This window comes from Mirounga angustirostris, unplaced genomic scaffold (assembly GCF_029215605.1).
Source record: "Mirounga angustirostris isolate CCGP_5_RB_7025 unplaced genomic scaffold, mMirAng1.0.hap1 SCAF_5, whole genome shotgun sequence".
NCBI lineage: Eukaryota > Metazoa > Chordata > Mammalia > Carnivora > Phocidae > Mirounga > Mirounga angustirostris.
The window spans coordinates 94,570,460-94,594,622 of record NW_026991713.1 but is presented as its reverse complement, the minus strand read 5'-3'; the positions used below and the strand labels follow the sequence as shown (position 1 = coordinate 94,594,622).

Sequence of the window (24,163 nt, the reverse complement as noted above, 5' to 3'; positions counted from 1 at the left end):
CAATTTTCCCAGCACCATTTATTGAAGAGACTGTCTTTTTTCCATTGGCTATTCTTTCCTGCTTTGTCGAAGATTATTTGACCATAGAGTTGAGGGTCCATATCTGTGCTCTCTATTCTGTTCCATTGGCCTATATGTCTGTTTCTGTGCCAGTACCATGCTGTCTTGGTGATCACAGCTTTGTAATATAGCTTGAAATTGGGCAACGTGATGCCCCCAGCTTTGTTTTTCTTTTTCAACATCTCCTTGGTGATTCAGGGTCTTTTCTGATTCCATACAAATTTTAGGATTGTTTGTTCCAGCACTTTGAAAAATGTCATTGCAATTTTGATCAGGATGGCATTGAAGGTATAGATTGCTCTGGATAGGATAGACAATTTAACAATGTTTATTCTTCCGAACCATGAGCATGGAATATTTTTCCATCTTTTTGTGTCTTCTTCAATTTCTTTCATGAGTGTTCTGTAGTTCCTAGAGTATAAACCTTTACTCTTTGGTTAGGTTTATTCCGAGGTATCTTATGGTTTTTGGTGCTATTGTAAATGGAATCGTTTCTCTAATTTCTCTTTCTACAGTTGCATTGTTAGTGTATAAGAAAGCAACTGATTTCTGTGTATTGATTTTATATCCTGCCACATTACTGAATTGCTGGATGAGTTCTAGTAATTTGGGGGTGGAGTCTTTTGGGTTTTCCACATAAAGTATCATGTCATCTGCGAAAAGAGAGAGTTTGACTTCTTTGCCAATTTGAAGACCTTTTATTTCTTTTTGTTGTCTGATTGCTGTTGCTAGGACTTCTAGTACTATGTTGAACAATAGTGGTGACAGTGGGCATCCCTGACGTGTTCCTGATCTTAAGGGAAAGACACTCAGCTTTTCCCCATTGAGGATGGTATTCGCTGTGGGTTTTTCATAGATGGATTTTATGAACTTGACGAATGTTCCTTCTATCCCTATACGTTGAAGAGTTTTAATCAGGAAAGGATTCTGTATTTTGTCAAATGCTTTTTCTGCATCAATTGAGAGGACCATATGTTTCTTCTCTCTCCTCTTATTAACATAAAAAGTTTCTGCACAGCAAAGGAAACAGTCAACAAAACAAAGAGGCAACCCACAGAATGGGAGAAGATATTTGCAAATGACACTACAGATAAAGGGCTGGTATCCAAAATCTATAAAGAACTTCTCAAACTCAACACCCCAAAAACAAATAATCAAGTCAAAGAATGGGCAGAAGACATGAACAGACACTTCTCTGAAGAAGACAGAAATGGCTAACAGACACATGAAAAAATGTGCATCATCATTAGCCATCAGGGAAATTCAAATAAAAAACACGTTGATATACCACCTTACACCAGTTAGAATGGCCAAAATGGACAGGGCAAGAAACAACAAATGTTGGAGAGGTGGTGGAGAAAGGGGAACCCTCTTACACTGTTGGTGGGAATGGAAGTTGGTACAGACACTTTGGAAAACAGTGTGGAGGTGCCTCAAAAAATTAAAAATAGAGCTACCCTATGACCCAGCAATTGCACTCCTGGGTATTTACTCCAAAGACACAGATTTAGTGAAAAGAAGGGCCATATGCACCCCAATGTTCATAGCAGCAATGTCTGCAATAACCAAACTGTGGAAAGAGCCAAGATGCCCTACAACAGATGAATGGATAAAGACGATGTGGTCCATATATGCAATGGAGTATTACTCAGCCATCAGAAAAGATGAATACCCAACTTTTACATCAACATGGATGGGACTGGAGGAGATTATGCTAAGTGAAATAAGTCAAGCAGAGAAAGTCAATTATGGTTTCACTTATTTGTGGTACGTGAGGAATAGCATGGAGGACATTAGGAGAAGGAAGGGCAAAATGAAGGGGGCGGGAATCGGAGGGAGAGATGAACCATGAGAGACTATGGACTCTGAGAAACAAACTAAGATGGGGTGACTGGGTGATAGACATTGGGGAGAGTATGTGTTATGGTGAGCACTGTGAATTGTGTAAGACTGCTGAATTGCTGCATTTCAGAGGTACCTCTGAAACAAATAATACATTATATGTTAAAAAAAAAAAAAGAAGAAGATAGCAGGAAGGGAAAAATGAAGGGGGGGAAATCAGAGGGGGAGACGAACCATGAGAGACCATGGACTCTGAGAAACAAACTGAGGGTTCCAGAGGGGAGGTGGGTGGGAGGATGGGTTAGCCTGGTGATGGGTATTAAAGAGGGCACGTACTGCATGGAGCACTGGGTGGTATACGCAAACAATGAATCATGGATCACCGCATCAAAAACTAATGATGTAATGTATGGTGATTAACATAACATAGTTAAAAAAATAAACAAAAAAAATAAAGAAACAAACTAAGAGTTTTAGAGGGGAAGGTGGTTGGGGGATGGCTTAACCTGGTGATGGGTATTAAGGAGGGCACGTCCTGCATGGACCACTTGGTGTTATATGAAAACAATGAATCATGGATCACCACATCAAAAATTAATGATGTATTGTATGGTGACAAACACAATATAATAAAACAAAATAAAAAAAAATAAAGACACATATAGTCCGAAAGTGAAGAGATAGAAAAAATAAAAATGGTTACCAAAAAAGATCAGGGGTGGTTATACTAACATCACACAAAATTGACTTTAAGTCAAGAACTGTCACAAGAGGCAAAGAAGAAATTATATAATGATAAAAGGGTCAATTCACCAAGAAGATATAGCAATTATAAATACATATGCACCTAGCATCAAAGCACCTAAATATATGAAACAAACACTGATGGAACAGAAAGGAGAAACAGACAACAACACAATAATAGCAGGAGATTTCAGTACCCCACTGTCAATAATAGATAGAATATCCAGACAGAAATTCAATAAGGAAACAGACTGAACAACCTTAGAGACTGCATGGACTTAAGAGGCATATATAGAATATTATACCCCAGTGTCAGCAAAGATGTGGAGGAAAAGGAATCCTTGTGCACTGTTGGTGGGAATGTAAATTGGTATAGCCACTGTGGAAAACTATGGAGGTTTTTCAAAAAATTAAAAATGGAATTACCATATGACCCAATAATTCCACTAACTGAATATTTATCCAAAGAAAATGATAATACTAATTTGAAAAGATATATGCACCACCATGTTTATTGCAACATTTTTTACAATAACCAAGGTATGGAAGCAACCCAAGTGTCCACCGATAGATGAATAAAGAAGATGTGGCATATATATATACAGTGGAATATGACTGAACCATAAAAAAGATGAGGTCTTGCCATTTGCGACAACATGGTTGAACCTAGAGGGTATTATGCTAAATGAAATAAATCAGACAGAGAAAGACAGATACTGTATAATTTCACTTATATATGGAATCTGAAAAACAAAAAATGAATAAACAAACAGGCAGAATCAGACTTACAAATGCAGAGAACCAAGTGATGATTTTCAGAGGGGATGGATAAAATGGGTGAAAGGAAATGGGAGACACAGGCTTCCAGTTATGGAATGAATAAGTCATGGGAATAAAAGGTACAGCATAAGGAATATAGTCAAAAACATTGTAATTGTGTTATATGGTGACAGATGGTAGCTACACTTGGACTGAGCACAGCATAACATATAAACTTGTTGAATCTCTATGTTGTACACCTGAAACTAATGTCACATTATGTGTCACCTATACTTAAATAAAAAAAGGAACGCATACCAAAAAATAAGTCACCCAAGTCAGGAAAGAAGTAAAACTATCACTATTTGCATAGGACATAATATTATATATAGAAACCCCTCTAATGACTTCACACACACACACAAATCTATTAGAACTAATAAACCAATCCCATAAAGTTGCAGGATAAAAAATCAACATACAAACCCAGCTGTGTTTCTGCACACTAACAATGAACTGTATGAAAAATAAATGAAGAAAACAATCCTATGTACAATAACAACAAAAAGAATAAAAGACTTAGTAATACACTTAGCCAAGGAGGTAAAAGACTTGTACGCTGAAAACTACAAAACATCAATGAAAGAAAGTAGTCACAAATAAATGGAAAGACACCCTATGTTCATGGATTGGAAGACAATATTAAAATATCCATACTACCCAAAGCAATCTCCAGATTCAGTGCAATCCCTATCAAAATCCTAATGGCATTCTTTACAGGAATAGAAAAAATAACCTTAAAATTCATATGGAACAACAAAGGACACTAAATACTCAAAACAATCTTGAGAAAAAAGGAAAAGCTGGAGCCACCACACTCCCTGGTTTATACAATATGGCCTTGGCATGAAGATGGATATGTAGATCAATGGAACAAAGCCCAGAAATAAATTCATTTATGTATATTGTCTTTGACAAGGGTGCCAAGAACACACTGTGAGGAAAGGATAGTATCTTCAACAAAAGTGTTGGGAAAACTGGATATCTATATGCAAAAGAATGAAATTGAACCTTTATATTATACCATACGCAAAAATTGACTCAAAATAGATTAAAGACTTAAATATAAGACCTGAAATTATAAAATTATAAAATTTCTATCAAAAATATAGGGGGAAAGCTTTATGATACTGGTCATTATGCATGTTGTTGATGGAAATGTAAAATGGTGCAGACACTATGAAAGACAGCACAGAGGTTTCTCAAAAAATTAAAAATAGAGATTATTTCAGGTTTTAAAAATCTGTTCTTACACTGCACCAAGAGGATCTATGATCTATCTATGCAAAATACTCCAGGTATCCTCTTAAAATTGGCCAGAGGAGAAATTAAAATTAATCAATTCAATGTACCATTAGGAAGTAATCAGGCAAATCCAGCAAATGGGACATTTGCAGGCCAACTGACCTATGCTCTTTAATAAGTTAACATCACAGGGAGAAAAGGAGGCTAAAGACTTTTAAAACTTTAAGATATTTATGGATTCCCATGGCTTGTTCAGAAATATTGGAGAAAAAAATTGGAAGGGGGGAGAATAAATGGAACAAAATTGGCAAAATTTCAAAATTTTTGTCATGGGTGATGGGTACATGGATTTTCATTTTACTATTTTGTTAACTTTTGCATTCAATTGAAAATTTCCATTGTAGAGAGTTGGAAAAAAAGGGTACATGTGAGTCATAATAATCAAAAGCAATGAGTAAACAGCATTTTTAGAAAAATCGAGGGAATTTGAGTGTAAAATAAGAATTAGTATTGGAAAATTACTTTTAATTTTGTAAAGTGTCATAATGGCATCATGACTACGTAGGAAAATGTCAGTAATTTTTAGAGGTACATAGTACTGCATCTAGGGTAAAATGTCATGATCTTTGTAATTTATCCTGAAATGTTAAAGCAAAAACAAAAAATGATGTAGCAAATATAGAAAGATGTCAATTGTTAAAATCATGATTATGGGTGTCCTCTATTCTTTTGTATATTTGAAAATTTTAATAATAAGCGGTTGAAATAAGTCATTGAAGTAATTTTTTAATTCTGTGGAAAATTAATTTATGATTATGTACCTAGCCAAATAATGACTCAAAATTGAGGCAAAATATGAAATTTCAGACAAAAGCAATTTAACTCACATCCCACATACTGATATGTTCACTTTTTCATCCAGGATACTGATTATCTTTGGCACCTGAACTTTGACCTCAAACTTGGGAAGCACTGTTGATAGAGATAATAGGGAGGCTGGTGAACATTTAAAGGAAATACAAATATTTCATGTTTATAACTTTTCCCAAAATAATACCCTGAAAAGCTGGATCCATTTTTCAAGTGCCAGCTTTAAGATGATAAGTTTTAACAATTCACACAAAATTTAATTGCCTTTGTGATCACAGCAGATCTCAATGACACTAACAAAGGATGATGGCTCCACTGAAATAAGAATTTTGATACTCGGCAAAGTGTAACTTGCTACTGAAAATCAAGCTCTTGTGAGCTTCTGGAGCACAGAATTGTGATGACTTTACAAACAGCTCAAACTGATTCTAATCCAAGTTCAACATACCAATGGGAGATTCAGAAAGCCTAAGTGAGTGCACGGAGTGAAACAAAAAGTTATGTCCTTTTCATTTTTCAGAAGCCATACCAAATTCTTCTACGGTGAAGGGGTGTTCTATCCTTTCGCCCAATTCATTCTGTACCACCACCTTGTAAGAACCCTGAATGGGCTCAGACGAGAGGGGAAAGGCCAGCTGTTGGAGGCCACTCTCCAACCTGAGACTCTGCCATTGTCCAACTCGATTTCTTTTTGGGTCCTAGAGGTAATCAAGGAGCATGGGGGAATAATTATGTAGCCATGATAGTCCTTGAACCAAACAAATGACTTTGGAGTTGATAACTGATTCTTGCCTTCTGAAGAGATAAATGCAGAAGAGGGAAAACAGAATAAACCTGATACCTGGGAGTAGGAAATTTTAGATCTGAAAGTTGTTTTTTTTTTTAATAGTAATTCATCTGTAAGGACTATCAGAACTTCTAACCTTAAATGTGCTGATTTCCTTCTGTAAGGCTCTTTCTGTTGCTTACCTCAAGGTATACCAGTGGAATCTATATGAAAAAAGGAAAGAAGAGATGTGATTAGAATTTCACCAAAGGCTGTGATTTCAGACTTATGATCCAATAGTTTATTCAGGAAAAATAGTATCTGTAGTAAGATATAACAAAATTTAACCTGAAACATTAAAGAACTAGAATTACTTAGGGAAACCGGTAAATAGTTCTAAGAAAAGCATAAATATTTCCACAACAATCATTGTGTTGCCATTTCCCTGAGAAATATTATTGGTGAATAAGTTTTATTAATATTTACTAATTTATTAATATTATTTACCACTAATATGTAGGTACTGAAGTCTTCTTAATAAAGAATATGACTATACTCTTTACTTGCATATATTAGGAAATGGATTATTTTTAAAAAAGATTTATTTATTTATTTATTTGACAGAGAGAGAGAGCACAAGCAGAGGGAACAGCAGAGGGAGAGGGAGAAGCAGGCCCCCCACTGAGCAGGGGGTCCGATGGGGGGCTTGAGCCCAGGACTCGGGGATCATGAACTGAACTGAAGGCAGTCGCTTAACTGACTGAGCCACCCAGGCACCCCAGAAAATGGATATTAATAGAGTGATATGTTATTATAATTTAGACCAAAGCGCAATAGAGTTGTCAGAATGATTTGGTTAATAGTTAACCAAGAATATTTTTTCTAATTTAAAAATTGCATTTTTAAAGTAGCTTTATTTCTTTGTCTTGTTAAACACTAGTTAGAGGAAGGGACACTCAATCAGCAAAAACAAAATCTTTGTATATAATATATATCCTATATTATATCTATGTTATATATTAATATATATTATAGATTATATGTATATAAAATATACATATATGTATTTATTACCATATTGCAATTTTTCTACTATATAGATAGATGGCTAGATATATTCAGAATCAACGAAACCCTTTGTGGTTTAATTAATCATAAACTCCTTGGAAGTATGGGTATGGATAGCTCCTAACTTTTTTATTGTGTCTCTTCATGTTTAATGTATTGTGTTCACAGCAATAAATCTAGCTATTGTCGAATGATTAATTACTATTATAAGAGAAATAGCTTCCTCATCTCTCACCCTTCAATTATGCCTTACATAAGACTCTAGACCTGTGGTGCTGCTGGAGCCCAGGTTCCAAAAGGAATGTTCTTCATCTTCTTGCTTTTCCTGGACTTTCCTGCTCCCACTAGGGTGAGTACTCCCACCCCCCACCAAAATCATAACTCTCGAGATACCTACCAGTTCATTCAAGGGGTGAAAATTCTCATCCACAGAGACAATACGGAATTTTACTGAAAAAGAGATTCCCTGGTAAGACTCAGACATGATAAAGCAGGGAATGTGTGTGCTAAGTCAGGAAGCTAAGAGATGGGGATTTTGCAAGTTTACTCTGCAAAACCTGCTGAAGGGTGCCCTCTCCTTCTCAGTACTGCCCCCACTGACGGAAATAGAGGAATTTCCCGACATACCTGTCTGTCCTGGTTTATAGATGGGTTTGTCTGTCTGGACAAAGACCAGACTTTGAGCATTCTTTACCAGCACTGTGTTCTTCTTCCTAAAGTCTTGTGTTGGTCCCTTTATCTGGACAGTAAGGAATGCCACCTCTGAAGAGGACGAGATCCTTGGGAGCTAAGGAACAAAGAACACTGCTGAGGAGCCACACAATCTTCTCCCTCCCAATCTTTCATCCATTACTGTTTTCTACCTCTCTTTCAGCTTCACAAAGAACTAGGTAAGTGTAAATATTTCTCCAGATATGAGTGAAGATAATAATGTAAGACATAGGAGAAAAATATCAGTGAGAGCAACCATCAGTGGGACCCAAATCTCCATATAGCTTACCAGGATCTCTAGTTCTTAAATCATTCTCCTTTTAACAGAGTATATATAGTGTGAAGGAATGGAACGAAGTCTATCTGTAAAAACGTGGGAGAACATGATAGCTGAGTATCCCAAGCTGGGCAACCTCATTAAGAGGTACTGGATGTTTGCTTTGAGTATCTTGCACCATTTACACATTCACAGGACAAAGACGCCTAACGTCTCACCACAGGAGAAAAATTCTGCTACATGCTGTCCTTCCATGAGATTTTTGTATAATCTCTTTTTAGGCACTGTCCTACTCTGGCCTGAAAGAGATGGTTACATATCAAAGCTAGAGAATCTAGCTCATATGTTTTCTATGGCTAACAGGATTTTTTTTTAAAGAACTTAAATTGGATTTTAGCACATAGTAAAATATTTCTCTCCTATGTTGGTGGAAAATCCATGCTTTGTTCCTTCATAGCTGAAAACCCACTCTGTTTAGTACTTCATGAAGTCCTCACTAACATTAAAGTCATTCTTTGGGATTCAACACCAGTTCCCCATCACCATGACTCAATACAATGTATCAAACAAGGACAGGCAGATAGTACTCACAGTGAAGGAGACGCAATGGAATAAGTCCTTCTGCACCACCAGGTCAGTGAAGAGGCTCTGGTTTCCCCCGAGGGACTCCAAGGAAGCACTTACAGTCACTGTCTCATTCGGGTAGCTCAGAAGGAGGCAGCCCTTCTCAGGGGTCCCAGTGTGCAACAGGGAGGGGACAAGCACCACATACTGCCTGGGAAGAGAAGAAGGCTAAATCAGAGAAAAATGGAGGATAGCAAGCATTTTCAACCATAAATGTGCTTTTCATAACAATATGTATTTCTTGCTACATTTGGTTCTACAGCAAATGTCAACGGACTAAGAACATGAAGATGGAAGTTCTATCACTGCTCGGCCTGAGAATTATATTTTTTACTCCCGAGTAGTGCCTCACCCACACAGTCAGTCTGCCGGAAGTTGGCTTCAAGGCTGTTAACAATTTCATAGGCATTCTTTGTGTTATAGAGCATTAATATCTGACTTCCTGAATATATATCCACAAAAGTGCACATATATAATAAATTGCTGGTGACTATTCACTTTATAAAAAGATTTACATTAAAATCTGTCTAAATAAACATCACTGGTACATGGGCACCACAACTGAATTTATATAAATTCAACTGAAAAAACTTCAGTGAACATATATCCATTACATAAAATAACTCATGTCTATATTGTAAAATAATTTTCTTTATAACAGCAACACTGAAAACAATATATTTGCTCTTTCTCTAAGGTTTCTCAGATATGCCTTAGCCAAAATCAATAATTTTTTTAACAACAAGTTTTTATTTCTGTCAATAATTTGCAAGCACACACAAGTACACAGTGCATTTGATTAACATTCTCCTTCATTCCCACCCTCTTGAGGTAATCAATATTAATATTAATACTTCTATGTTCAAAAATATATGCTTGTGTCAAACCCATACGGGTGGATAAATTATCTTCACTTACTAAAAAAACAAGTTCGCATAAAATATATTATTTTGCAAAGTCATTTTTATTCTAATTATTGAATATATTTAATTATTCAGAGGTATAGACAATCTTTTGTGTGAGTTTTCTTTCTTTCTTTCTTTTTTTTTTTTAAAGATTTTAGCTTTATGTAATCTCTGCACCCAATGTGGGACTTGAACTTACAACCCCAAGATCAAAAGTCGCATGCTCTACCAGCTGAGCCAGCCAGGTGCCCCTGTGAGTTTACTTTCTTGACTTGGTTGATAAGTTTCCTTTATCTATTATATTCTTGCATATCCTACTCCCCACCCCCGCATATTTCCAAACAGAATTCTACCCATTTTTTGGGAACCATCCCAAGTGACCCCTTTGACACAAAAACTTTCCTGAAGCAGTCAACTCAGTATAATCTCTCCATACTCTGAATCCCTATGGGCTGAAAGAGAATGTGTTTCCTACATATTTACTACTTGCAAGGAAATGTGTTAAGCAGTCTCTGTATTAATCCTCCTAGCAATCCTATATGATACATACATCATATTCTTCATGTTCATGACAGCTAAAACATGAGGTCCTCGCCAGTCTCCAAATTCGAATATACAACAGTAAGGTAAAGTCCCTGCCTACTCACTAAATCAGTAGATCACACATAAAATGTGACTCCTCAAAACTTTAATGATTCAATAGCTGCAGGTTTGTCATTTATTTATAGAATTAATTTACAATTAAGAAAAAGAGAGTTATTATTTTCTTATATTGTTTTACTATCCTTTCCCTTCTACTTCCAACATGGGCTCTTACACTTAAAAAAAAGCAGGCAATTTGACCCATGAAAAACTATTTTATTACTTTTCAAAGTTAATAGGTATGAGACTAGGAGAAGAGAGTAACAGTTTAGTTGTGGAAACTGGAAGTCAAGTTTGGTTCTCTCATTCTCCAAGTGGTCTGCTGCAGCCCATTCATCATGTTGTATGTGTTTTAAGTTGTTCCTTAGCAAAACTATATGCCATGAATCTTTAGATCCACCCTTCAAAAGTTAAAATCTCAGATTTTTAAATTGTATAAATGCTAAGGTTTTGTTCTAAAGCAGAGAAGCTCAGAGTATTTAAATAATCTACCCGTAATCATTCAGATAGTACCTCTCATTTAATCCCTTTCTGGCATCTGGATATTTTTTATCTGAATCATCTACTCTTTCAAAAATATGGTTAAGTGACAAAAATTATCATTTTTCACCTCCCCATCCATACTTTTTTCCCTCTAGTTCTTTGATCTTCATCAGTGTATTATAATTTTATTCAATATACTATTTTTATTCTTATTAGTTATAAGCCTAATTGATGTCATAATTTAAAAATTAATTCCATGTATATTAGATGTTTCAAACAGTTATTTCATAAAGGTTTGGTTAGTATCATTTAATAAATATTGAAATTGGAACCCATCAAGATTGAGTAATTTGCTCAAGATTTCGTCTGTAAGTGAGCAATTAAACTATTAAAATATTACTTAACCATGGATGTTTGCATTTTAAATATTTGCTTTTGTAGGAGTGACTAAAGTTTGCAAATATTAAACAGATGACTCTTAATTTTCTCTTTTTCATGTTCCCCTCCCACCTCCCTCTCTCTGAAGGCAGAGGAGGACAGTTACTGGGTCTTTTGGGCAATATATCTCATTTATCACATCAAAGGCTAATAATGCTGGAGGGATAGGGGATGTTTTCTGCATAGTGAGAAGATACCTCTTCTGTTCATGACAACTAGGCCATGAAGTTTATTGTTTTTTAACAGATGTTGGATGCGATGTAAAATAATGTTTTCAGTGGGCATAATGTTGTGTTGAACTGAAAACACAGACTGCTTAACATTTCCAACTCCAATGAATGCTGCTTGCTTCATCCATTCAGCCTTCAGAAATCTGAACAACCCCTACATATTTCCAGATGCTCTTTGGGTGGAATGCAATGGGAGGTGCTACCATCCACAGTTGTACATGAGATAGAGGAAGGATGGCAGAAAAATGTATCCCTACTGATTACTGGGAAATTGTGCATTGAAGAAATTTGAAGAAGAAAGGAAAGCGAGTTGGTCACAGTTCTGATTTCTGCTTCCTGCACTCTGTCGTGGAGAGGCCCAATTGTATTAAGTGGATTAAGCTCACACAAAGAGAAAGGGATCCTTTGATCCCTCTGCACATTTAGGACTCTCGAGGCTGCCTGTATCAATCTGGAATGTAGCTACATTCAAGGCAGGAGTGCACAGTGGGTAGGGGTCTGAACTACAAAGGGGGAAAGGTGACTCTGCAATACAGTTTGTATTAGAATAGTCGCAGGATTGGAGGCAGGATGCTGTGGCAAGTTGGGGGCTCTATAGGATAAAAAAGAGCTGAGGTGAATCGGAGTCAGCCAGAGAGGGCTTCTGGGACTGTTGATCAAGGGACCGAGCTGAGACAAACCAGATGGCTGAAGATTCAAATGATGAAGGCTGGCAGGTGAGAAGAAGCCAGATTAACAATGGCCAAGGAAGACGAAGAATTCTCAGAGCAAAGACTCTGAGCCTTTTTCTCCACTAGGAAGGAATGGAGATCACAACCTTCTAGGTCCTCTCTTGGGGAGGAACTGGGGAGAGGTGGAAGAGAAATCTTACGATTATTGGATCTTACCAACTTTAACTGAATAGTTTTCAATTACTCCCTGCACCCCTGCCCAACTGGCCCGTTACTGGGGTCTCTTGCTGAAGACTCAGTAAGTTATTGAAAAACAAAGGAGCTATATACTTCTATATGTGTGATCTACAATATGAATTAAACTGCACCCCACTATGTGCTGTAACTATTTTTATAGTCAATGCTTTCCATCCTAAAGAAAGATTCCGTGAAGGTGGGATTGAGGTTTCAGTGTCTAATCAAATCACGCCTTCTAGTGACTATTTATTCTATTTATGATTATGATGACGCAATGAAAAAAAGTGAAAATGTAGAAAAAAGTGAAAGAAAAAATAGCTTATAATTAGTCTCTTAAGATTGGAAGGTATCTTTTTTTTTTTTTAAAGATTTTATTTATTTATTTGAGAGAGAGAGAAAGCATGAGGTGGGGAGGGTCAGAGGGAGAAGCAGACTCCTCGCTGAGCAAGGAGCCCGATGCGGGACTCGATCCCGGGACTCCAGGATTATGACCTGAGCCGAAGGCAGTCGCTTAACTAACTGAGCCACCCAGGCGCCCAAGATTGGAAGGTATCTTAAGAAACAGGAAGGGTAGCATTTAATGGGAAAGTTAAAGCAAAGATATAAAGAAGAGATGGAGATAAAGCACAGACTCTTGAGGAGGGGACTTTAAGAGAGACCGTTCTGCAGGGTCTGAAGCATCGGTAGAAAGCAGGACAAGGAGAAGTAGCATGAAACATGAATGAGGAAGTCTGCCTTTCTCCATAGTGAGGGACAAATCTCAGGCACTGTATTGTGCCCAACTCCCTGCCTTCAACCTGGTCCCTGAGACGTCTTAAATTTACCAGGTTTTATGTGGCTGCTATTTGCAAACAAGCTCCACCCCAAGGCCTCCAAAGGGAGCTCAGAGTTGGGCAGAGCTTCCCTGAAAAGGTCATTGCTCTCAGTGATTGCCTCATTACCCTCAAGGCTAACCTCTGACAGGCTCTGAGGCATTTCCAGAGGATAAAATTCATATTTTAAATAGAATGAACTTTCTTTTGCTTTGACAGCAAAGCTCCTGGTGAACAGCTCCGTATAAGAGATTCATCCATGTTATTATGTATAGATTAAATCAGTTGTATTTTATTACAGTAGCACACTTCTTGGTCATCATCAACCGAATTTTGTATGTCCACTCTCCCAGTGATAGAATCAAGATTGCCTCTGCCTCCCTGATACCACAAATAATGCTTTGATAAATATCTTTTTAACATGTTTCCTTAGACACATACACAGAGGTGGGATTGCTGGATCTGAGGCATGTACTTAACTGACTAAATACTGCCAGATTACTCTCCCAGAATGGTTGTAACACACTATGATGCCACCAGATAGTGCATATCCTCACATTTCTGCCGACAGCTGGTCTTTACATTTTGCCAAACAAATGGGTATGAAGTTATATTATATCATTGTTTCAATTTGTATCTATCTCATTATCAATGACTTCAAGGTTTTTTTTAGTATGCCTTTAGTTTGTAAATTGCTTGTTCATTTCCTTTTCTCATTTTTTTTTTTTTTAAAGATTTTATTTATTTGACAGAGAGAGAGACAGCGAGAGAGGGAACACAAGCAGGGGCAGTGGGAGAGGGAGAAGCAGGCTTCCCATAGAGCAGGGAGCTGGATTTGGGGCTCGATCCCAGGACTCTGGGATCATGACCTGAGCCGAAGGCAGACGCTTAACGACTGAGCCACCCAGGCACCCCCCTTTCTCATTTTTAAAAATTATAGTTGCTATCCTAGTCTTGTTGATTTCCTGGAATTTTTTTGTATAAACCTAGATACAGTTCCTTACCAGTTTTAGACATTATAAATATTTTCTTTCATTATCTCATCTATAACTCTGTCCATAGTATCCTTTATTTCTTAATGTTGCACTGATAAACTTCAACTTCTTTTCCTTGTGATTTATGCTTTTGCAGTTTGCTTTAAGATATTTCTTCCAAGCCCAAATTTGATTCTTCTGTTAATTTTATAGTTTGACCTTTTATAAGTGTATCAGCAAACTATCTGTATTCTAACTTTGCATGTAGTTTTCCTTACAGATCCAAGTTTTGTGTTTTTTTTTAAACTTTAATTTTCTTAGCCCCTTCCACTAACAGTCTTTTTAAACCCCCTTGATATGTGGTGCCACTTATATGGTCTGTTAAAGTCTCATATATACATTGTTCCATCTCTGAACTCTTTGTTTCCTATCAGTGGGCTTCTGTTCATTCTTGCACCAGTATCCTTCCTGGCCCCTCCACACCCCCACCCCCTGCCGCATACATGTAATTTGAGCTTATTCATTTCATTGTACAAGTGTTTGATATTCTTGTTTTGTTTTCCTCTGCAACATCTGTCAGTTAATATTTATTTAGCATTGTAATTTATTTCCACTTTTGTTTGTATAATTTTAATGACTATGTATTGACAATGGGCATATCTTCCTGCTTTATATTTCTTTTAAAATATATAATGTCCCTCACAGTACCTTCTGATTTTATTTTTCCTTAAATCTAATTTTGATAGATATAAAATTGCTACTTGCGGGGAGCTTTTCTTTGGTTCATATTTATTGCTTTATCTCATCTCAAGCTATATCTCATTTCAAATTTTCTTTTTTCAAACTTTTTATTTAAGTATGGACAACACATTCCTAGATTTTTTCCTTTTTTATCAGCTAGTTTAACAGTTCCTCTCATTTGTTAAGTTTAATGCATTTACAATTATTGTAATTTCTTTTTTTTTTTTTAAGATTTTATTTATTTATTTGACAGAGAAAGACACAGCGAGAGAGGGAACACAAACGGGGAGTGGGAGAGGGAGAAGCAGACTCCCTGCCGAGCAGGTAGCCCGATGCGGGACTCGATCCAGGGACTCCAGGATCATGACCTGAGCCGAAGGCAGTTGCTTAACCAACTGAGCCACCCAGGCGCCCCAATTATTGTAATTTCTGAAAGTTTTATTCATCTGATTTAAAATATATACATTCTGTTTTGTCTTATGATTGTTGCTTTAACCTAAGACATACTCATGTTTATTTATTCCTGTGATAGCTTAGACTTCCCACATCTTCCATCTAATAAGGCAGGTACTTCAGAAATTTCTTATATATGTTTAGTCTCTCCTACATCTATCCCCCTTCCCATATATATATATATATTTTTGAGTAATGAGTTACTGAGGTTTGTGCTGGTTACCAATTCAATACCTTCCAAATCTATCCTTCATTGGCTATTTTGCCTTGTGGAGCTGGTGTCTATGAATTTTTATCCTTTGCCAGGATGTTAAGCTTTTCTAATAAAGAGTTCTAGAGGAACATTGGAGAAGGAACAAATTTCTCTTCTTGGTTCTAAGGTGCTCCTCTAGGTAGTCTCTTTCAGCAGATGTGGTTTCCGCAGTCCTGGGCTCCTCCGGTGCCTGATTTCTGCAGTTTGCATGATCTGTTAAGCATCCGTCTTCAGCAGTGCATGTGCTTCTGCACTGGTAGGCTTCTGTGGTGCCCAATAGCTAGCAACACTTGGCAACTTCTTGTGGATGATTTTCCCCAACACCTTCTGAGGTGCTTCCCAACAAGAGTGCCACCAGCCCAGCACCTTCCCTTGTCACCTGATTTCAAAGCCTGAGTGAACTTCTCTATCATCCAGTGAGCCAGGGTTTCTTCCTCTCCAACAAAGTTCAGTACTCAGCATTGAGGAGTTCTTTCTTTGGCTGTACTTCAGATCTGTCTTTTCCTTGGTGCACTATTTCAGCCGGTGGATAGTGTCTACTTCATAGTCCTGCTATTCTTATATTTTTTAGAGTTCTTTTTATTCTGTATTAAATAATATCTCATGGGAGCCTGGGTGGCTCAGTTGGTAAAGCGTCTGCCTTCGGCTCAGGTCGTGATTTATTTTTAAATAAATAAATAAATAAATAAATAAATAAATAAATAAATATCTCTCATCATCCCAATCTCCTGTTTTTGTCTATAATACTTTATATTAAACTTTCCCTCTTCAAATTACAATGTGGTTTTGATTACCTTGCCTGATACAAAATCATACTTTTGCAAGTTTCTTTGATTTTAGACATTTTATTTAAAGAAATCCATAAATAGCACTAATCCTTTAAATCATCCTTGCTTTCATATATTTTATAGCATACCCTGGTTTATTTCTCTTTTTTGTTTGCAGATTTTCTCTTGAATGGTTTTCAGCATAGGGCTCTTGTCTAGCAAATGGTGAGCGCTGTGAAGTGTGCAAGACTGTTGAATCACAGATCTGTACCTCTGAAGCAAATAATACAGTATATGTTAAAAAAAAAAAAAGAAGAAAATAACAGGAGGGGAAGAATGAAGGGGGGGAAATCGGAAGGGGAGATGAACCATGAGAGACTATCGACTCTGAAAAACAAACTGAGGGTTCTAGAGGGGAGGGGGGGTGGGAGGATGGGTTAGCCTGGTGTTGGGTATTAAAGAGGGCACATTCTGCATGGAGCACTGGGTGTTATATGCAAACAAAGAATCATGGAACACTACATCAAAAACTAATGATATAATGTATGGTGATTAACATAACATAATAAAACAATAGAAAAAAAAACTTCTGAGGCTGTGTATACATGCAAATATTTTTTATGCTCTCACATTTGAGTCATGATTTTCTTGGATATAAAATTCTTTATTATTTATGTTTTGAATTTTTATTTATTTATTTTTTGGATATAAAATTCCTGATACGAAGTTTTCCTTAGTGCCTTAAACTATTTTTCCATTGTATTCTTGTATCCAGTGTTGTTGAGAACTTGTACTTAGTCTTTGTCTCTGGAATCATTTAGGATTTTTCCTTATCTTATAAATTTTAAAAGTTTAGTATGTGTCTAGGTTTGTGGTGTTTTTTTTTCTTCTCTTTTATGCTGTTAGTTATTTTTTTTTTGATTCTGGGAAATTTATTTCCATTATTTCTTCATATTTTCTTCCTTTTCACTTTTACTTTCATCTCACCTGGGAAGTCTAAGATGTAGATGTTCACGTTTTTACTTCAATCTTTCATATTACTTAGTTTTCCATTTGCATTTTCTATGTATTTATTTCAACTTTTCTGCTGCTTTTTTGCAAAATTCCTCAACTTCACCTTTAAGCTCATATTTTGTTCAATTATATACATCAGAATATTAATCTCATAAATATCAAATATTATGTATTCATATCTAATATTCCCACTTTTTTGTGTTATGGTTTCTAGTTTTTAATTTATATTTTGTATACCTTTTATTATCTATTTTAAAATATTAGGATTATTTTATGTTATGTTTATTCTGATAATTCTCCTTTAGGTAATATATGTTGATCAGTTTGCTGTTTCTTTTATAGGACTTGAGCAGCCAACATTTATTTTGTTATTTTGGTCTGTGAGCCCATTATTAATGGGATACTTTGTCCAATGATATATGTAGGGGAAGAGCCAAAGATCAGATCCTTGTCTGTGATCCTGCTAGTGACTTTAAAGTGTGGAGAGAGAAAGAGTCCAGGGAGGAAATCCCCAGTCACCAAGGACTACTGGTGATCACGCTTACTTGCTACATTTTTATATCTTTAGGAGACAGTAGTGAAAAGAGATCGTCTCCAGAGCATGGAGGGTTGAAAGGGGGATGGAATGGAAAAACGAAAGTCTGAGGCAGCTGATTATTCCACATCAGGTTTCGTCTACTCTTCATACTTGCAGAGGTTTTCGGTTAATAAGATTTTACTCTAGGCTTTTGCTGCTGATTTCTGTGGTGAAGGGGTAATGATTGTCCCAAACCAGCTTGAAGGAAAACCAACTGCAGAACTTAAATAACTTCTTTCAATTTACCAAGTCAGCCATCTCCCAAATTCCTTTCTCTTTGACTACCAACTCCCCTGACACTTCTTCATCAGCTCCAGATTGCCTTCATTTCCTCCAGTTTTTTTTTTTCTAATATTTTGTTGGTTCCTAAAACTTCTGTTTCTCTCTTGCTTATGTTATTTCTCCAGGGTTATCTGGAAGAAGGAAGAAGCAGTCTGTGCTAATTTTCCATTTTGTTGGAAATAAGTGTTGACTCTATTCTGTGCTTTTTGTCTTTTTTAAACTTGTTTTTGGTATTTTGCATAACTTTTTAATTCTCTTGCATTATGAGTAATTTCCTCAGATCTTATTACAAATTCGTTAATTTTCATTTTATCTCTGTCAGATCTACTGCTTAAAGCATTAGATTTCTAATTTCTTTCTTTCTTTTGTCATCTGGTTTTTTTCTTTTTTCTTTTTTTTTTTGTCACCTGGTTTCAAAGCCTTAGTGAACTTCTCTATCATCCAGTGAGCCAGGGCTGCTCCCTCACCAACAAAATTCAGTACTCAGCATTGATTTCTTTCTTTCTTTTTTTTTAAGTAGGCTCCACGCTCAGCCCAAAGCTCAATGTGGGGCCTGAACTTACAACCCTGAGATTAAGACCTGAGCTGAAATCAGGAGTCAGACACTTAACCAGCTGAGCCACCTAGGCGCCCCTGATTTCTTTTTTTATTTCAATGAATCAATTTTTTATTTCTTGAATTATTTGTACTTGGTCTTTTTTCAAATTAACCACATTTTCCTTGCCTTATGTTTTCTGTTCCTTGTTTTTACAACTCCAAACTTTGAAAAGTTGTAAAAGGGATATGGGTGGCTGCAGAAAATTGTCTTTATATGTATTCTTGAGAACTTTATTAGCCTGCTAAAATGCTAGATACAGGAGACACTTCTCAATGATCTCTCTTCCAGTTGTTTTTCTGTATATAGGGTTAAAAGTTATAATTATGAATAAGGTGAGACTATAGTGGGAACAGAAAAACACAATTGTGCAAAGTAATGGACTGTCTGTTTTTCCAAGGGAAAAAAGAGAATACTTTTGTTTTAAAATGACTCACAATTTTAAAATGAATCACAAATTTCATAATGTGAAATAGAACAGTGAAAGAGAAAACCTGAATGAATGTAGAACAAGGTCTGCAGGAAAGGATTTTTTTCCCCCTTCATTTGTAACACTGAATCTGGAAAGAAGCATTACAACTTTTCCCATAGCTGGGGTAACATTTTTGGGAGTAATTTTTTTATTTAGATGTAACTCACATAACGCAAAAGTCCATTTTCAAGAGTACAATTAAGTGACTTTAGTATATTCATGGTATTATGCAATCATTACCATTGTCTAATTGTTAAATATTCCATTATTCCCAAAAGAAATGTACCTGCTCCCAATTTTTTCCTCCTCAATTTCTGACAACCTTTAATCTATTTTCTGTCTCTATGGATTTGTCTGGTTGGACGTTTCATATAAATAAGTGGAATAATACGTTATGTGGCCGTTTGTGTCTGGCTTCTTTCACTTAGCACAGTATTTTCAAGATTCATCCCAGCTGCTGCCTGTAACAGTACTTTACTTTTTTTTTTAAAGCTTTTATTTATTTATTTGAGAGAGAGAGACAGAGAGCACAAGAGAGAGTGAGCACTAGTGGGGTGGGGGAGGGCAGTCATAGGGAGAAGGAGAAGCAGACTCCCTGAGGAGCAGGGAGCCTGATGTGGGGCTCAATCCCAGGACTCCGTGACTTGAGCCAAAGGCAGACACTTAACCGACTGAGCCACCTGGGCACCCCAGTACTTTACTTTTTTATATGGATGAAAGATATTCCATTGCATGGATGTACCATATTTTATTTATTATTCAGTTGATAAAACTTTTGGGTTGTTTCTACTGTTTGGCTATTATGAATAATGCTGCTGTGAACAGTTGTGTAAAAGTTTTTGTGTGAACATATGTTTTCAATTCTCTTTGGTGTGTAAGTTGGAGTATAATTGCTGGATCACACTGGAACTCTATGTTTAACATTTTGGGGAACTGTCAAACTGTTTTCCAAACAGCTGCAGCTTTTCACCTTGCAGCATTCCATAAATGAGGCCTCTCTTTTCTCCACATCCTTGCCAACACCTGTCATCCTCTGTTTTGTTGTTGTTGTTGTTGATTGTTTTATTATCCCCATCCTACTGGGTGTGAAGTGGTGTCTCATTGTGGTTTTGATTTGCGTTTCCCTAATAACTAACGATGTTGAGCATATTTTCATGGGTTTATTGACTATTTGTGTATCTTCTTTACAGATGTTTCTATTCAATTCCTTTACCATATTTTAATTTGATTGTTTTCTTATGGTTGAGTTGTAAGAGGTTTTTATGTGTTGTGGATTCTAGATCAAATTTTGAAAATAGTTTTAAAATAGGGAAATGTGAGTCTTTCTTCTTTGTTCTTCTTTTTCAATACAGTTTTGGCTAATTTGGGTTCCTTGCATCTCCAAATGAATTTCAGGATCAACTTGTCCATTTCTGGAAGAAAAGTACTGGTAATTTTGGTTGAGATTGTACTGAATCTATCACACTGATCACTTTGGGGTATATTGCCATCTTAATAATATCAATAATATTAGTATACTAAAATTTATACATTATATTTCATTACTCTAATGTAATATATTTTATATTAATATGTCTTTCAAGCCATGAATATTTGATATTTTGGAGCTCCTTACTCTACCATTTTTGCTGATGTTACTCTCGGCTCAATTTTGATGGGTTTATTAATTTTAAAAAACTTACAAAACTTTTACACAAAATGTTATATTAATGCAAAATTAAAATTAGGCTTTCTCTGTTAATGATATATTGATCTTAGAAATTAAATTGTGGTTATTTACTTGGAATATAGTAGGTATGATTATAAATACTGTGTTTTTAAAGAATATAAAAGAAGTTCTTTTTCTTTTTATGCTATATCTAACCCTCAATTTAGTAGGTTTTGCTCTCAACAGTGGCTGAGATTTTTACTTATTTTCTGTTGTAATGTGTCCAAATAGCAACTATTCAGTGTTGCACCAGAATATTTTTCTCTGCTTTGTGTTGACTTGACAATCATGTTACCTTTCTTCTCTTACGTTAACTTTAAAATATTTTCACTTTAAGTAATAGGTAACAAAGTATCGTTTTCCCTTTTAACCTAGTTACCAGGTATAATTGGGCTACTTTCTTTTGCTTTCCTTGGATGGAATCCTAAATTTAAAAGAAATGATAAAGTCAGGATATTTTTCATTATATTTATTAATTAGCTTATTAGTGTTGTAAGACCTCATTGGGAAGAATGACTAAATTGGAAGATATAGTCAACCTTCCCTAGGTTAAATTTGCACAGGCAAAATGTCAATATAAATATTTCAGAAATTGTACCTTTTATGTGAAGACGCTGGACATTTGTCAATGTCTTCACTGTTCATAGCATATTCTCACTTTTTTTTTTAAATTTATTTATTTGAGAGAGAGAAGGAGAGAGAGCACAAGCGGGAGGGGCAGAAGGGAAAGAGAATCTCAAGCAGACTCTGAGTGCAGAGGCTGATGCAGGGCTCAATCTCGTGACCCTGGCTGAGATCACGACCTGAGCGGAAACCAAAAGTTGGATGCTTAACTGACTGGGCCACCCAGGCACCCCTATTGTCACTTCTATGAAAACATCGATCAAACCCTTGTGAAATAGCTATGTGCAGTATGCCTATAGAGAAATTTGTCCTCCTTCACTGTGATGTTATTGGTTATTGTTATAAATTAACTAATTTCACTATCATGCAGGTGTCTACTTTTTTTCTTTTTTTTTTTTTAGAGTTGGAGGGTGCAGAGGGAAAGAGAGAGAGAATCTTAAGCAGGCTCCATGCCCAGTGCGAGCCCCATACAAGGCTGGATCTTACAAACCTGAGATCATGACCTGAGCTGAAATCAAGAGTTGGATGCTTAACCAACTGAGCCACCAAGGTGACCCAGGTGTTTACTTCTTGATTCTTCTGGAAAGTCCTGTATTAGATGCTATGAACATCGATACTTCAAAGAACAGACTCTTGGATTCAGGTTTCTGAGCTGTTTTCCCTTAGACAACTTTTAGGCTGGGCTAATGGATCAGTCAAGATATCCAGGACTCTTTTTAGTTTAGAAGCAAATATAGCAAGAATGCTTGACCTAAGATAAAGTAGAACAAGAATTACTAGCATTGAATAAAACAAGGAGGGAAATTAAAATGTGGTTATCTATTTGAAAAATGGTTAAGTATTATTTTAAATAATGTGTTTTTAACAAATATAGGAAAAGTTTTTTCTTTCTTTTTACTTATATCTAACCCCTAATTTAGTAGATTTTATTTCTGTGGATGAAAACAAAACATTTAAAAATAATATCTGATTCCCACTGGTTTCAAACACATACTTTCACTGAATTTTTATACTGCATGGCAAATATGGCATGGTTTAATAAGAATCTGTTGTTTTCTTTTAACATGGATATAATTGGACAGGTTGATTGTGTAATCAAGGCCCACTCAGAACAATAATATTTGAAGATAATTCTCATTTAGCTTCGAGCATGTTAAGGTCACTATTGAGAAATATCAGTGGAGTCAATGTCTACAAAGTTTTCTCATGAAATTGACATGGTACCTGACTTATAGGGCCCCAGTCTCACAAGTATAAATAAGAAAGATCATTTCCATGCAAGCCAAGGACCCTGGATTTTGGGGGACTTTTAGATGAGAGGCGTTCATCTAACTTTGTGGGTACTATAGGTTAAATGGTAAGTCATAGAGGGTCTGAAAAGTCTGAACCAAGATTCCTTATAAAAGCTGCTGGACAGAAGTTAATTATGTGGCCTTGGTAGTTGCTTAATACTGAAGGCTCAAGATTTACAGACAAAATCAAAGAGGCCTACATAGCTAATTAACCCTCCTAGCACTTATGAAAACAATTCGTACAGACCTAATGAGACTGCCACTTCTCTTTTCTAAAATCAAGAATAATCTTTGGACAGGGGAGACCATCAGAAAAATGACCAGAAACTCAGCAATAAGGCAAAAATGAGGAGTAGCACATTCTTGCAATACAACTTGGGGTCAAGGGCCACTTAAAGATTATCAAGGGGAACATACTTAGTTCATTTCATTGTTTACTACAAATGAAAAGTTCCAGACCCAGTGAGGTTACTTGTGGCTTTTTGTCAGATAAACATGCAAATAATTTCTGTCCAGTGGAACAGATAACCCCAAGGATGTTATGGCATATTTTACATTATTTAGTTTTATACACAACCCACCCTTCTTATCTTAACCGGTTTTGTTAAATTGTCTGTAAATATCCTAGCCTTTTGGATGTTCTTTGACGTGGTTATAACATCTTACTGGTTGCTTAATTAACAGGTTAAATAAAATCTTTCACACGTGTTTATTTTATGTTTTCTTGAGAATATAATTTATATATATATATGAATATATATTTTCTTTTTGAAAATTATACTTTGATGAGTAATTACTTAAAATAAGAAGATACCATGTTAATAATATTCCTCTATGAGTCCTAGTATAAATTATAAAACATTTTATAGAAAAGGTGCTGTTTTATTTTGCACAAATTGGCAAAGGCATTCTCTTTTATTTTCAATCTTTTCTTTTTTTATGCCTGGTATCAAGAAGCAACTTAGTT

The 24,163-nt window shown here is 36.0% G+C and overlaps 1 protein-coding gene across 1 annotated transcript in view; it reads right to left on the bottom strand.

The window, feature by feature from the left end:
- The window catches only part of PZP (pregnancy zone protein), a 45,821-nt gene extending 32,444 nt beyond the window's left edge, over nucleotides 1–13,377 (bottom strand). The window contains 7 exon segments of the mRNA XM_045869791.1: nucleotides 5,598–5,682; nucleotides 6,110–6,278; nucleotides 6,550–6,570; nucleotides 7,812–7,864; nucleotides 8,042–8,201; nucleotides 8,994–9,177; nucleotides 13,292–13,377. Of these exon segments, the coding sequence (XP_045725747.1) occupies nucleotides 5,598–5,682; nucleotides 6,110–6,278; nucleotides 6,550–6,570; nucleotides 7,812–7,864; nucleotides 8,042–8,201; nucleotides 8,994–9,177; nucleotides 13,292–13,377 (758 nt within the window).
- Between the last annotated feature and the right edge of the window lie 10,786 nt (nucleotides 13,378–24,163).